Source organism: Acipenser ruthenus, chromosome 4 (genome assembly GCF_902713425.1).
Source record: "Acipenser ruthenus chromosome 4, fAciRut3.2 maternal haplotype, whole genome shotgun sequence".
Classification (NCBI taxonomy): Eukaryota; Metazoa; Chordata; class Actinopteri; order Acipenseriformes; family Acipenseridae; genus Acipenser; species Acipenser ruthenus.
The window spans coordinates 48,325,827-48,342,459 of NC_081192.1; the positions used below are offsets into that span (position 1 = coordinate 48,325,827).

Genomic DNA, 16,633 nt, shown 5'->3' on the forward strand with positions numbered 1-16,633 from the left:
CTGCTATGCATAAAACACTATACAGCAGGGCATTAAAGGCCAGACAGAATGTTCCAATGCCACTAAAGATGTCTTGTTGTCATATGTTAGTTCATCAAGTACAAGAAGTAGACATGCCTTATTGTACTGTAACAAAATAACTGTCTCCAGAAGCAAGCCTGCATCAATGAATGACAGGTGTTTGTGTCAATGTAAATATATTTAATCAAAATATCATCTGTATTTTGAATGGATTATACAATACTTGTTGCAGAAAAGAAGCAATGTCTAATATTAAGCAGCTAGTACTGACTCAGACATAAGGGTTCCAAAATGTAGTTTACTGTTGAAAGAGTAACCACTATTAAATGTAATATGGATTTCAATGGGTCATCTCTAGCATATACTATTAAAAAAAAAAAATGTAACTGAAGCATTATCAAAGAGCTTTACAGTTGTGCAAAAACCCAGATCCTGTCTTCTGCAATCTTTCACCTACTCCAAAGTTAGTCATCAACGATAGTTTAAAAAAAATAAAAAATAAAAAAAACAACAACTTTGGATTCTTCATTATTTTCAATTAACTGCACAAAACATGTATTTAATAAATACCTGGCTTAAAACTAGAAACCAGCGACAATTCCTCTTTCACACAAACATCTACCATTGCACCTCTGTTGTACAAAAAATAAATCAATAAGACTGTTTTTCTTTTCCTTTTTGTTTTACTCCTAGCCAACTTAGGAGCAAGCTGTGTGTGTGTGGACTGAAGATGATGAAAGTATCCTTATCGAATGGACAAAATATAAATATAAAATTCAGTCTCAGGCAGTCTGTATGATTTCACATTCAAGATGTAAATGATTAAAAGAAACATCACTTGGCTGCAATCTGAATTCGTAATGTTCTCGTGTTAACCAGACAAGCCCTAGAAGAACAAATCCAGTGATGATTCCATTCACTTGATTGTTTCAGGTTTGTGTGCATCTTCCTGGAAGCAATCCAGCATTCAAATAAAGTAGATCGCTGGCTCATTTTTTGATTGTTAACTAGTAACTGTAAACTGGCTATTGTAGGACAAGAGCAACCTGAAAGAAAAAAACATTATGTTACTCTGCCGGCTACAAAAGCAGCAACATTCCATTAATTCAAAATTTAACATGGTAATGACTTCAGAAATGATGTATGGGGATAACAATACACTGATCTATACATAAATACATATAAAAAAGTAGCTTTCGAGTTAAGGGGAATGAAAGCAATGAATAGAGAACAATGGGTAATTGGGAAATATGCAAATTCCAGCATTACAAGAGCTAATCAAATTGCGGGAGTGTCGCCTAATGGCTTCTACATTCACAGCGTTTTAAAAGTCTAAGTACAGTATCTGCCGACATGTTTTGCCCTGTATGGGGTTCATCAGTGCAGCGCATCTGTAGTTTGACTTCTGAAAAGCTCAGGAGAGTCATAGTCACAGCAGTGAGGTAGCATTCCCATTAGGCATTTCAAGTTGGTAGAGGGGGTGATATTAATAACTAGGGCACTCTAAATTAAAAAATAAAACTACCTGGTTTGGAGCATGCTTTTAGCTTGGCTGGAGATCCTATGAACCTGCACTGATTCTACTGAAATAATGACTACATGACCTTTTAATATAATATGACTATATGATATGATATGATATGAAATAAATAATATATATATATATATATATATATATATATATATATATAGTGCCTTGCATAAGTATTCACCCGCCTTGGACTTTTCCACATTTTGTAGTGTTACAACCTGGAATTAAAATGGATTTAATTGGGATTTTTACCATTTGATTTACACAACATACTTAACACTTTGAAGGTGCAAAATATTTTTTATTGTGACACAAAAGTTAATTAAACAAAAAAAAGACATTTGTTGGTTGCATAAATATTCACCCCCCTGAGTCAATACTTGGTAGAAGCACCTTTGGCAGCAATTACAGCTGTGAGTCTTTTTGGGTAAGTCTCTACCAGCTTTGCACATCTGGATCTTGCAATTTTTGCCCATTCTTCTTGGCAAAATTGCTCAAGCTCTGTCAAGTTGGATGGGGACCGTTGGTGAACAGCAATTTTCAAGTCTTGCCACAGATTCTCAATCGGATTGAGGTCTGGGCTTTGACTGGGCCATTCTAAGACATTCAGGTTCTTGTTTTTAAACCACTCCAGTGTAGCTTTGGCTGTGTGTTTAGGGTCATTGTCCTGCTGGAAGGTGAACCTCCGCCCCAGTCCCAGGTCTCTTGCAGACTGAAACAGGTTTTCCTCTAGAATTTCCCTGTATTTGGCTCCATCCATCTTACCCTCAATCCTGACCAGTTTCCCAGTCCCTGACGATGAAAAGCATCCCCATAACATGATGCTGCCACCACCATGCTTCACCGTGTGGATGGTGTTCTCGGGGTGATGAGCAGTGTTGGCTTTGCGCCACACATAGCGTTTTGCGCTAAGGCCAAAAAGTTCAATTTTGGTCTCATCAGACCAGAGAACATTTTTCCACATGTTTGCTGTGTCTCCCATATGCCTTTTGGCAAAATCCAAACAGGATTTGATAGGGTTTTTTTCAGCAATGGCTTTCTTCTTGCCACTCTTCCATAAAGCCCAGCTTTGTGGAGCGTCCGGGTTATAGTTGTCCCATGGACGGTTTCTCCCATCTCAGCTGTTGATCTCTCCAGCTCCTTCAGAGTTACCATTGGCCTCTTGGTTGCTTCTCTGACTAATGCCCTCCTTACCTGGTCACTGAGTTTTGGTGGACGGCCTTCTCTAGGCAGAGTCGCGGTTGTGCCATATTCTTTCCATTTTTTAATAATGGATTTAACGGTGCTCTGGGGGATGTTCAAAGTTTGGGATATTTTTTTATAACCCAACCCTGATTGGTGCTTCTCCAGAACTTTATCCCGGACTTGTTTTGATAGCTCCTTGGTCTTCATGATGCTGTTTGTTTAGATATGCTCTCTAACAAACTCTGGGGCCTTCCAGAAACAGGTGTATTTAATCTGAGATCATGTGGCACTTTAATTGCAGACAGGTGGACTCCATTCAACTAATTATGTGACTTCTGAAGGCAATTGGTTGCACCAGAGCTTATTTAGGGGTGTCACAGCAAAGGGGGTGAATACTTATGCAATCAAGACTTTTCAGTTTTTTATTTGTAAATAATTTTGAAAAATATGTAGATTTTTTTCCCCACTTCAACATTATGGACTATTTTGTGTAGATCAGTGACAAAAAATCCTAATTAAATCCATTTTAATTCCAGGTTGTAACACTACAAAATGTGGAAAAGTCCAAGGGGGGTGAATACAAGGCACTGTATGTATGTATGTATGTATGTATGTATATATATATTAGACACACACACACACACAATCAAAATCAATGGCATTTTTTCTGTTTCCCTCATGAAAATGCTGAGGGATATGCTCAGGAACTAGACCATTTTGTATTCCAGAATCTATTCCCTTGACCTTACATTTTTACACCATCTGCTCTGTGCCTTAGGGTGACCTACATCCTTTTAACAGAGTTCCTTGAAAATTAATAGGACAGCATTTTATCCAGAAAAGCCAACACAATGAGTATTTTATCAAAAGAAACTGAGCAATGGCTCTGGGGAGGGCTGTTAACATAAATCTTACCTTTTCTGGATCCATAGCTGGACACTTCCAGTTGTACAAATAATACTGCAAATTACCATCGCCTATACCAAACTTCAGCTTTTCGAGGAATGTTTTGTTTTCCATTAAATCCAGTGCATTGAACACATCAAAATCTTTCTGTCAATGTAAATAAAAAAAGAGACTAAGTGATTAACATTAACATATTACATACTCACTCGATTATTGTAGGGAAGTCTGAAAAGATACCTTTGGCCCTGCCTGCATTCCTGTCTTAGTCTGACTGTGGCCAACTGTGACACCCGCTGGGGAGCCTTGGGAATGACATGGCTTGAAGCTCATCTGACTGCCTTCTGTATCTGTCCTGGATCACACCTGCTGCACTTGCTTGTTAAACTGCTATGGCATTTTTATTTTTATTTTTATGATTAATATATCACTTTGCTAGATAATCAAAGAGAGATAGGAATGCCAAGTTCATAGCTTTGTTTCGGTGTTCACCCAAAAGCCTTCAAAAATAAAATGAGAAAATCCTCAATTGCCTTATCCAAAATTCTTACAGACTAGGCAGAACGTTGACTTGTGGTGCCATCATCGGTAATAATAAATAATTAAAAAAAAACATTGTATATGGAAGCAATAGTGTGGCATAAAAAGAAAACAATAGTACCAGTTTAGCAAGAATGAGAGCATCATTTATGAGGTCCATGAGTGGAGTTTCTGTGTGCACACTGTAGAAGGAATAGGCAGCCTTAAGGCTCGTGTGAAGAGGATGATGCATTACTGTGGAGGGTAGGGTGTAGAAACTTGTGAAGTCTGTCAAAACTCCACCAGGGCCCTGAAAAACAGAAAGTTACATTCACTTAGAATTCCAGGGCTTTAAAGTAACACTAGCCTTGCACTCAGTCCTGATTCCAGAACGATTAATCAGACGGATGCTCTAGAGGCCTGCCAAACTCAATTCAAGCACAACATTTTAAGCCCCAGTTAAGGACATGAGTAGAGCGCTGCCTGAAACAATTAAGTTCACCTCGACGCTCTTTTGACACTAGCACACCTTCCTCTGCCGTTCTGAGCGGCTCTGGTGCACCTTGGTTTCATAAGGAGCTCCAGCGGCGAACTGAACTAAGCTGCCCTTAATGCTAATGTATACAAATGATATACTAAACAGTATCGTGTATCCCACAATGCTAATCAATCATGGCAGAGCCCACGGAGGAGCAGCGAGCCATGGGCCGTATTCTTGAGTCTACTTAAGACAAAACCTAAGAAGGTTCGGAATAAAATAGTTAAGATCTTCCTAAGATTGTTCTTAAGTTCAGTTCTTACGATTGTCCCAAATTTCTTAAGAAATTCTTAAATATTGTCTTTAAAAAAAAGACTAAGGCCTAAGGCAAACTGAATTTAAAATACATGTATTGTGATTTAGCTAAACACGCGTTACATTTGAATGTATGTATGTATGTATTTATAACCGTATACGTATTGCAGCATATTACTAAAATAAACAACAACAACACCACCAACAATACAATTATTTCAATAATTGTCAGCGACAGGCTTTTTAACTAAATGGGGATGCTGTGATTTGTGTTCTTGTAACTCAACTTAATAGAAATGCAGTTGTAAAAAAATGTATTGTGGGGCTCCCGAGTGGTGCATCCAGTAAAGGTGCTCCACGCGGTGTGCAGGATGTGCCCTATAGCCTGGAGATCGCAGGTTCGCATCAAGGCTAAGACACAACCGACCATGACCGGCAGTTCCTAGGGGGCGGTGCACAATTGGCCGAGCGCTGTCCGGGTAGGGAGGGCTTAGGTCAGAGCCATATTGTCCAAATGGAGAAAGTTTAGGACAGTAGTGAATCTTCCCAGGAGTGGCCATCCTGCCAAAATCTCTCCAAGAGCAAGGCGTAAAATCGTCCAGGAAGTCACAAAGAACCCTAGAACAACATCCAGGGATCTGCAGGCCTCTCTCGCCTCGGCTAAGGTCAGACAGGGGGCAAATACTTTCACAGCACTGTATATATATATTTAAATGATCAGAACCCAAAGGTTTGATGTTAAAAAATAATAACATCTACAAATCCTACAGTATTTTTTATATATTACAAATGCTCCACCAACCGATTCACAACCATGCAAAACATTACACATTATTACACCCCCCTCCCACCCCCCCTCCCTAAAAAGGCAAAGTTCATGAATCAAAGTGAGCAATGGGGGTAAAGTATCAATTACCTCCACTACATAGGTGTCAATTATATTCTCTTGTGGCAAGAACCAATGTGTCACTTCTTCCTCATCCATAACCGGTCCTAAGTGAAACTGCTTTAGATACTTTTCAAGCAGTTCCTGCACCTGTTTGACATCCTTTTTCTCCATGGTTCGCAAGCCAGCTGTTTTCGTGGCCTGGGGGAACGAGAATATTTATTTGACACATTCACAGATTATACAAATACTGTATAGTACTAACACAGTAATATAATACAGAACTGGGCATAGTTATAAGATCAAGATTTAGAACAGCTTTTAGACATCTTGCCAGCATGTGCAAGCTTTTGTCACTCTTATTACAAGTTTCAACTACTTGATACTTAAAGACTGCCGCCTTCCTTGACATCTTTACAATGTCTGGGATAAGAAGGCTGTGTTGTCCAGTGGTTAAAGAAAAGGGCTTGTAACCAGGAGGTGCCCGGTTCAAATCCAGCCTCACTCATTGTGTGACCTTGAGCAAGTCACTTAACCTCCTTGTGCTCCGTCTTTCAGGTGAGATGTTGTAAGTGACTCTGCAGCTGATGCATAGTTCACACACCCTAGTCTCTGCAAGTTGCCTTGGATAAAAGGCATCTGCTAAATAATAATAGTAATAATAAAAATAAGAGCCTTGATATTTCCAGTCCAGTATTAAAACATGTATGTTTTTGCACATGTGAATAGTATAGATAATGAATAGGCAGCATCACTATATGGTTAAAAGAATATTAATTTTGACAGTCACTGTGCAACTTTCAAAGTTTAAAGAACAATATAAAATTCAACCTAGAAACAGGAAGATTAATTTAATTCAAGCTCTGCTTATCCGGTTGACGTTTACTTCAATATTTTGACACAGGGATAAAAACATGAGGCTTTTTTGTTCGATCAGCAATTGTGAATGCAATCAACCACTAAACCTGTTATTTTGTGGTAATTTGCTTTCTCACATCTTATAAGAATGTTTCCATAATTATTTACAGTACTGTATACACACATACGTTATTAATCCTGCTTATAAATGATAAAGGACAAACATAGCATGGACATAGCAAACAACATAACAGAAAGTAAAAAACAGGCCTTTTTTGCTTAGTTTACAGGGTAAGCAAACGATTGAAGACAAAGTATAAACTGCTTACATCTGGCAATCTGTAGAGCTTCATTGTTCTCTGCAAAGTCATATTTCTGCTCAAATGGGAAAATTTTACTTCCACCAGTTTTCTGGGATTCAAAGATCGATGCCAATACCTGGACATACAGTACAGGTACAGAACTTAAGCCAGAAGAATTGACATCATCATTTAATCACCCTCATTCACCTGGCAAGCTGTTCTTCAGTGAGTTACAATCCTTTTTTTCCTCATAAACATGTATGTAGTTTAAACAACTCACAATCCACTGTGTCACATGTGTAACACAGCAAATAGGAATTACACAAGAGCACCTTCACCTTTGCAAAATACTTTAAAAAAGTAAATGTTGTCCATTTTATTCCCAACATATTAAAAAGTTAAAGATAGAAAGTGTAGGGCTGTTGCCACATTACAAACATCTTTACATTAATTTTTTTCCCCCATACACTGAGCAAAAATTTCATAACAGTACATGCATTAAACATTAATTCCAGGCCAAAAGTATCGCTTGCTATCTGGTTTGATCACACTCAACTGGAAAGGAAAGCTTTGTACCTGCACGTGGACACTGGCTTGGGCAGCACCACTCCAGCAGTGTACACAGCCTGGAAAATCCCTTCCAGGTTCACCCTACGAGTGATTTCCCGGATCAACACCGGCGCAACACGTTTGGATCGCAATTTCTTGTGCACACATAGAAAATTGATTTCTACCATCTTCTTTACACTGGAGCGGGGACACAATGGATTACTGGATGTTTTCTTGGGGACACTAACAGCTGAATAAACATGCACAATCTATCCCTTACACATGTTTATAAATGTACTTCAGAAAGGGATATTTTATATGATCTATACCTTTTAAAACATGCAACTTCACCACACGTCATACTGAACTTAGTATTCAAATTAAACAAACGTTTTAATGTGAAGTCATTGCTAGTGAAGATAGATTTTTTTTATGCAGACATTTCATTGATTAGATTACCATGTGATGTTAACATTAAACAACTAGGCAGTGCTGGAGGCAAATGGGCTAGCAAGAGACAAGGCTTGATGGGTCAAACAGCTTCTCATTATCAACATTTGTAATGTTCACTTTTTCACTTACGTGTCATAAATGCGAATGCTGGCGGGAATGGCACTAATAAACCCTACTAATTTCTTGTTTGAAGAAACTCTGACTCCACAGTGCCAGTGTGGTAACCAGCCTGGAGGACGCAGTGCCCTGAAAACATACAAAATAAAACAGGAAATAGGAGCTCCCGAGTGGCGCATCCAGTAAAGGTGCTCTGTGTGGAGTGCAGGATGCGCTCTATAGTCTGGACGTCGCGAGTTCGAGTCCAGGCTATTCCTTTGCCGACCGAGGACAGGAGCTTCCAGGGGGCGGCGCTCAATTGGCCGAGCGCCGCCCGGGGGGAGGGAGGATTAGGTCAGCCAGGGTGTCCTCGGCTCACCGCGCACCAGCGACCCCTGTAGTCTGGCCGGGCGCCTACAGGGCTCATGGAGTTCACTAGGAGGTAACAGTTTTCCAAGTGGATCAAACCTGCTCCAAGTGCACTCGATACACCCTGCAGTTACAGCTACTGTAGGACAAATGTTTTGGCCTTTCTTTTTAACGGGCAGCTATGTGCGGCTTAATCCTTGTGCAGTGCCTAGCCTAACCATTTATTAAAAGAAAATGATGCTGCAACAACTGAAAATGAATGACAGCCCAGCATTGGAGTTGTTGTGTCAGTGTTCTAGTGCAAATCAAGGAACATGCAAAAACTTACCATTTTAGGAAATTGGAAGAGTAATCAAACCGGAACATGTTGTCATCATCTTCCACATAATTTTCATTCAGCAAGGTATACAGCTCTTTTAACTACAGGATAAAAACACAACGTGTAGCACTTTTTACTTCAGAACACTTTACCAGAGAGGTCCCCTTTCTATTCCATTGAACATTATTTTTCTTATTTAACTAAACAACTATTTCTTATTTAATTGACCCTCCTGAAGATCAACTGGATAAATAAGAACCTGGTTGGAACAAGTATTGGCATGAACTGGAAGTAGAAATGTAACAATTAAATTGATGCATAGATTATTGATCACTTGTTCTTAAATTTCCAGAGCTTCAATTACATATTGGTGAAACGATGCATCAAATTAAAGCCCAGCTTAAAGTCTCCCATTGCCAGTTTACATTAAATCATTGATTATGTAGTTATGCGCTTATATAGTGCTAGTACAGTAGGGGGCCAATGTCACTGCGTTGCTCAGATAAAGACAGTTTGGCCTCTGGCTTCGCCTTGGACAAGTCCCATCAGTTAAATATTTTAATTACATTTTCCTCATTTAAAATGAAAGCTATTTAAAAAATCAATGTTTGGCAATTTATAGAATTTCGTGCAGATGGTAAACGCTTCTAATATAAAATGTTAACAGTAATGTTCATTAACAAGCATATTTCAGATCAGAATGACTTCTGTTAATTTTTTTATCATTAAAGTCTTAGTGAGATACAGTATGATGTGGATGCATGCACAAGTCCTTCAGGTTTTATGTTTTTATCAAAAAAGTGTTCTCATTTGAATGCAAGTTGTGCCTTGCTGTTTAACTATTATGCGTTTTTAGTTATTGGCTCTTCTGATAAAAATTCTAATGTTCATTCTCAATTTTGAAAAATAAAATGTTATTGATGCATGGCTTATTGTTGATAAATGCGTATGTGGTAAGAAATTAGGTTGTCGATTGCACCACTAACTGCAAGAGCCAAGGTTGCTTTACCCTGCCCAAAACAAAGTACAACAATACATAACCTGATAAGCCCTGCTGGTAGTGACCAGACCAGGGTTTTCAAGATAAAAACTGAGAACCCCAGGTCTTAACAATTACTGAGGACGGCACCTTTATTACCACTTATTTAAATGAATATATAAATGTTAACAAACACACTTCTAAATGAGTTTCATTTGCTACTGTTATAAAGCCAATATGAGTATATATATATATATACACACACACACACACACACACACACACACACTTTACTGTAATAGGAGGTAGTGCTGTGCAAAACAATTATGTGATTATTCAGATTGAGCCATCTACTGAAATCAGGTGCTGACAATCAGGTGAGGGTCATTGTTGTAGACTGGGCTAATTTACCATTCAAAATTAAAACGTGAAGAAATATATGCTTGGATTTGTGACAATTGTTGCTTTTCTTAGACTGTGGAGTACAGCAATCCACACAACTCCAAGCAGCTGACTCTTCAGTTGTTTCACTTGGAATAGTAAATTAGCCCAATCCACACCAACAACCCTCACCTGTGGAGAGATTATCCAGGTAATTGTTTTGCGCAGCTCTAATAGGAGGTGACTTTAAAAAAAGTGTAGCTGACCTGAAAGCCCTGACATCTTCCAACTTACCACTTCTGCATTGCTCAGGTCCAAGGTGTCCCACATGAAACCCTGAGGTAAAGAGTAAGGTTCCTGGCGAATGTTTTCCTTATCTGGTTCAATAGGGCCGTGGGATGTAACAACTTCATCTGGCAAGGAAATGGAATAAACAAAATAACATACTTTAATCACCTGTGTTACAGACAGGTCACTAGCCGTTTTAAAATTTGATGCTGGACAATTTCCTCTACGACTTGTAACATCACACATCACAGACACACACCAAGGGCAGTAAAACATTGAGATTCGTACGCTGGTTTGATGGTTTTAAAGAAAGGGGAAGTTCAATAGCACTGGAAGGGTTAGGGAAAGCAATATTCTTGCAGGTTTGCATCCTTCAGGAAGTCAACTTGCCTTAAACTTAAAATAAACAAAATTATTATAATGAACGGCTGAAACGCAACAATAAGGATAAAAAATTAAAAAAAAAAATCAGTCAGATCTTAAGGTGCCTAAATAAAGTTTTGAGTCAACATGAAGAGATTTGTATAATTTGTTGCAAATTCTTTAGCAGCTGCATCTACCCACATATATCAGATTTGATTACATTGTTTACCTCCAGCAGTCTGAGGATGATTTAATTGCGCAGCAGCTTCCCTTGTTACAGTAGGTGGTGAGCTGATAATATCTTTTCATCCAAAGAAGCAGGCACAGTAATTTAAGACATTACCATAATGAAAAATAGTAAATGTACCACAAGTTTTGTACTAAACAGGGTCAGTTGCGGCAGGGAAAAGAGTTATATGCATAGAAATACTTGGGACTGTAATTAGGAAGTGTACTACTAAGATTTTTTTCAGGGAATTAAAAATGACGTAATGATATTAGATAGCAGACCACACCACATCAAAGCCCACCACCACAGAAAGGTTATGCCCTGTGGACACAGCACATGCAAAGTTAAAAGAAAGGAAAAATACATATCCTACAAGAATAAAGACTGCTTGTACCCTGTACCATGTCGCTCCCACAGTGCCAAACTAACTCAAATTATTTAATTCATTTTTAATTAAAAGGCAGAAAATGTAGTACTTACTAAGCTTAGGAACTGGCTGAGTATCCCAGAATTGGTATTTGTGCTTAGTAGCCTCATCAATATTCTTGGCTGGACCATGACAAGCTGAGAGTAACTCCATTGCTCTCTGAATGTCTTGCAATTTTTGCACTGGTATAGCAGGATTCTGCGTGAGAGAAAAAAAATAAGCTAATAAAAAAAACACATACAAGTATGAAAAAGTTTATCATTGTCAGAAATGTTGATCTGTCTTCTCATTTTTGCTAAATTGTAAAAATAATAATTAAACTAGTATTAATACTTTATAGTTTTGTGACAATACTGCTTAATACCACCTTATACGAGCAAAGGGACTGTACTAATTAAAAAACACGGTTCTCAAGCAATTAACTTTTTATTCTGTACATACAACTTCTTTTTTTTTTTTTAATTTAGCAGTCACCAATTATTTGTATTGTTTTCTCCCCAATTTAGTAATGTCCAATTATTTTTAGGCTCAGCCCACCGCTACCACCCCTGCACTGACTCGGGAGGGGCAAAGACGAACACACGCTGTCCTCCAAAGCATGTGCTATCAGCCCGCTTCTTCACACACTGCAGACTCACCATGCAGCCACCCAGAGCTACAGCGTCGGAAGACAATGCAGCCCTGGGCAGCTTACAGGCAAGCCCGCAGGCTCCCAGCCAGACTACAGGGGTTGCTGGTGCGCGGTGAGCCAAGGACACCCTGGCTGACCTAACCCTCCATCCCCTGGGCAATGCTCGGCCAATTGAGCGCCGCCTCCTGGGAGCTCCTGCCCTCGGTCGGCAAAGGAATAGCCTGGACTTGAACCATCCAGACTATAGGGCGCATCCTGCACTCCATGCGGAGCGCCTTTACTGGATGTGCCACTCGGGAGCCCCCATACAACTATTTTCAAATATTTGTAATAAATATTACATAGCAATTCAATGAAACTATGAAATGTATGTCCAATTAGCTTCCCCATGTTTTTTCTCAGATTAAGAAAGCAGTCAATATCATGTACGGTACTGGTCTGCCGTGGTGGAAACGTCATCCACACTTACAAAACACTCAATGGTGGGATATGTAGTAATGCTAAAAAAAAAAAAAAAGTATACAATTCTATGATAAACTTTTCACCTCAGATCCTTTCTGAATATCTTTAAAACATTACCAGTACAATTATATTTATCACAGTAGTACAGGGAGTCTCAGGTTTCAGTGCCACTGGGAAAATAGACAGTGAATCACCACACCCACAGTAAAGGGTAAATAAACAGAAACCAAATGTAAATATTTTCAGTTTATGAATATACATGTATTTGTTCTTTACTTTTTTTTTTTTTTTTTTTTACACACTTTATGGGGCTCAACTATTTCAAATAATATGTATTTGTATTTTCTTATGTTGTCTCTTCCAGACATGAAGGGGATGTTGGGCAGGAAGCAACATTCCAGCATTGTATACTAAACTACATGACAGATGTGCAACACCAATGCCACAAATCTTTGAAGTAGTATAGCAGAGTAAGAATTGCCATTGAAAGACTCCTGTGTGAAACCATGAGTGTGCTGCAAGTCACATGACAGGTGCGTTTAAGGTTGGAATTATGCAATTTAAAATCAAAACAATGAAACAGAAATTTAGAAATGTATTCTAAGCCTGAGTGCAAAATTTGATAAGAATTGAGAGGATTATCTCTTGTGCAAAATAAATTTCAGATAATCTTATATCTCAATAAAAAATAAAAAAAAATCATTCAATTCTTCTACATTACTTCCACACATGCCAAGAACAGTCAGCTTAATTCAATGTATATTTTTTCTTTTGTCGTGCAGTTTGGTGTCTCTGTGACTTGCACCACTGGTATTACCCGTGGTCTCCTCTCACTTTCAGCGGCAGCTGCACCTTTATTTCTTGAGAGTCAGACGCAGAATCTGACTTCGTTCCCCCAGAGCTCGGCTTCTCCTTCTTCCGCTTCTGCTTTTTCTTCTTCTTCTTGGCCCCCAGATCTCCTCCCGGACTCCTGAGTTGATCAACACAAACCAAGCAGGGTTTCCACCGGCTTGTACAATGGCTGACACAAAGATGAATCCAGAACTTTAACAGACTCGACAGTGTGGTACATTTGGAAATACTAAATGAAACTTTGTAAAATGCAATGACAAACATGTCAGCCGAACACACTGACAAAAGCTTTTGTTTTCACTGAATCTTACAAAGTTGGGAGTTAGTTCAATTGATCTAAACAGCAGTGAACCTAAATACTGCAGATGTTTAAATGATTAAAATAGAGCCCTTGGTGTACAGAGGCTATGAGCCTATTTTGCATCCTATTTAGTGTAAAATAACTATGACTAGCTGCATTGTACAACAGTTCCATATTGTAGCCCCCTGCCCCTGGAGACTAGCCTCTCAGTAACAGCACATATATTATTTGTTTATTTAGCATATACAGTACCCACAGCTGGCAGGAGAGCTCAGCTATGGTGTACTTCAAATAGGCAGCCAGATTTCCAAATACAAGGGCAATGGTTCCCTAAAGAGATTTTTCCTACAAAGTTGGAAGCATACAGTATAAAGGGTTTCAACTACTGAATCGGTGCATTCTGAATTATTTAACCCTTGGATTATTATTCAATTTTCTGTCTCACGCAGTGATCAAGTCATCTTCCTAGGGTTAAACAAGTGAAGTTATATATACCCCCGAACTTGGCTTCTTGTATGGATTATATTTCTAATCGTTCAGAATAGTTTAAAAGAAAAAAAAAAGTGTTCACATTTTTTCCCTCAAATTGTGTTTAATATGTTTTATTTTTTCAAACACCACAATATAAATATATCCATCTAGCTATGCTTTACATATTGTAATGTACATTATTCACGTAAAAGTTTAACGCATAAATTTCTTTCTCTGCGTTGTGGCAACACATTTTACAAAAAGCGGCAACATGACAATACAAGTCAAAGTCTAAACATGTCTTATGTATCCGAATGGAGCAGCAGTCCAGCTTTACTAAGTGTAAGACACACCCTTTAACAAAAGCTTCGAACTGTATTAAATACAACTCACACGTGAACGCGGTGAACCCACTACTTGATGAATGAATCGAAAATCCAGTAACAATACAACGAAATAAAACAAAAACTATTTCAATCAAAAACAAAGGCTACTTGTATACTACTCTCATGCTTTCGTACGTGTAATCGATTGCTGTTTGTTACAGTGTAGCCAGAGAATGACTGGTGTCTTCCTAATGTAGAATGGTCAACTCCTTGCTTCAGCGTCACGGTGTAAGCGTCAGACAAGTCAAGATGCATGGTCTAAGTGCTAGGCATGTATTTTAGCATCTTGTCTTCTTTACAATAACATTTTAAAAAATCGTTGTCAATTTGAAACAGATCAATTACCTGTCGTGCATGTACTACGAATGTATGCTAGTGTAAAAACACGTCTAGGACAATAATGAATACTGGTATCCTGTACACTGCGCCGGGTTGACTTCATTTTATTTTAACTTTTAAATGATTGTAGTTCGAGACCAGCAAAAACATCCTCATATGTCTTATCAGCCTTGTTTTTTTACAGCAATGTTTCCTTCTGTTCCATTCGTGCATCAAACGAATACCGTAATTCAATCAAATTAGAAATAAGCGAAGGGCCTTTTGAGAATTGCATGTACTAGTGCAGTATGTATGCTACACCTCTAGCTGTCAGTCCTAGTATAGGTGTGGGTAATATTTAATTGTTTTAAATGCTTTTTGTTTTCTGATGCCTACCCTTGCATATGCTCATTTTCCTCCTCGTTGTCTCCATCTATACCACAGGTATCTTGGTCATCCAGCTCCAGACTCTGCTGGCTGGCTGCAGATTCGCTGTCCTCCGCCATCATGGAGAGAAATGCTGAAAAAATCTAGAAACACGGAGACGGAGAGCAATACAAAAAAAAACACACACACACACACACACACACAAAGGAAAATGGACAGAAACAGCTCCCTCTACCTGTTGTCCTCCGCGTGTCGGGGAGTTATTTGCTGAGGAGAGATTTTGTTAAACGGTGTTTGACATTTTAGGATTTGAATGCTAAGTGAAACTGCAAACATGGATTCCTTTAGAACATCTAAAACATGTCAACACAAACGCATTCGGGCATATCAGGAGTACCAGAAGTAAGACGGCTGCTGTTTTAAGTTAAATTAAATGCACTATGAATAGGTACTGTATATTAGGACATTAGTGACAATGTGAATGTACCCTTTTGGTAAGTCTTATGAATCAAATACAATTGTTATACAGTAAATATGTGTTTAATTTGTATTTTTATTATATTGATAACCACACTTGCGGTTTAATTGAATGATATTGTAACGATCTGTGTATTTGTATCGTACTTCTGTTGTGTATGTGTGTTTACGTGCTGTGTGTGTCTTATATCGTTCCCGTTGTTTGTAATTGTGTTCCCTTCCCTCTGTATGCAGGGCCATGTTCTGTGTCTCCCCTGTGATTGGTCCTGTCCCATTGTATCAGTCCTGTAATGCATAGTCTGTGTCTCCCCAGTGATTGGGCCCGTTTGTGAGTCACTGTGTGTCCACGTGTTCAGTGTGTTCCAATTGCCCCGAAGTGTGCGGCTGAGGACCAATGGGATGTGTAAGCTTTAAAGGAGCGGGGCTGGGGTTATCAGAGGCGCTCCCATGTCCTGTTCTTGTTGTGTTTTGGTTGCTATGGTTCCTGAGAGGCTGACATTATTATTATTATTATTATTATTATTATTGTTATTATTATTATTCTTTATTTCTTAGCAGATGCCCTTATCCAGGGCTACTTACAATTGTTACAAGATATCACATTATTTTTACATACAATTACCCATTTATACAGAATAGTTTTTACTGGAGCAATCTCGGTAAAGTACCTTGCTCAAGGGTACAGCAGGAGCGTCCCCCACCTAGGATTGAACCCACGACCCTCAGGTCAAGAGACCAGAGCCCTAACCACTACTCCACACTGCTGCCCACTGACTGAGTGGTGTGGACTCTGTGTGTGTGGGGAGAAAGGGACCGAATAAAGCTTTTGGAACTAAGAACAAGCGCGTCTGTCTCTCCTGTTTTCTGACTGCACTGTGAAACGCTACATTGGTGTTA

General features: G+C 38.9%; 1 protein-coding gene across 2 annotated transcripts; it reads right to left on the reverse strand.

The window, feature by feature from the left end:
- Positions 1–299: 299 nt before the first annotated feature.
- On the reverse strand, positions 300–15,928 carry LOC117400625 (glycylpeptide N-tetradecanoyltransferase 2). Of its 2 annotated transcripts, XM_034000833.3 has the most exons (13): positions 15,495–15,928; positions 15,269–15,402; positions 13,397–13,565; positions 11,505–11,649; positions 10,439–10,557; positions 8,794–8,885; positions 8,130–8,246; positions 7,575–7,745; positions 7,026–7,134; positions 5,869–6,039; positions 4,302–4,469; positions 3,653–3,790; positions 300–1,067 (listed from the first exon to the last, which is right to left on the reverse strand). In XM_034000833.3, exons 2-13 carry the CDS (start codon positions 15,379–15,381, stop codon positions 1,047–1,049), a joined length of 1,533 nt encoding a protein of 510 aa, XP_033856724.1. In that variant the 5' UTR covers positions 15,382–15,402; positions 15,495–15,928; the 3' UTR covers positions 300–1,046. The 2 variants fall into 2 exon arrangements, with proteins under 2 accessions (XP_033856724.1, XP_033856726.1); XM_034000835.3 differs by lacking the exon at positions 15,495–15,928 and having other exon boundaries at positions 13,397–13,514; positions 15,269–15,448.
- Between the last annotated feature and the right edge of the window lie 705 nt (positions 15,929–16,633).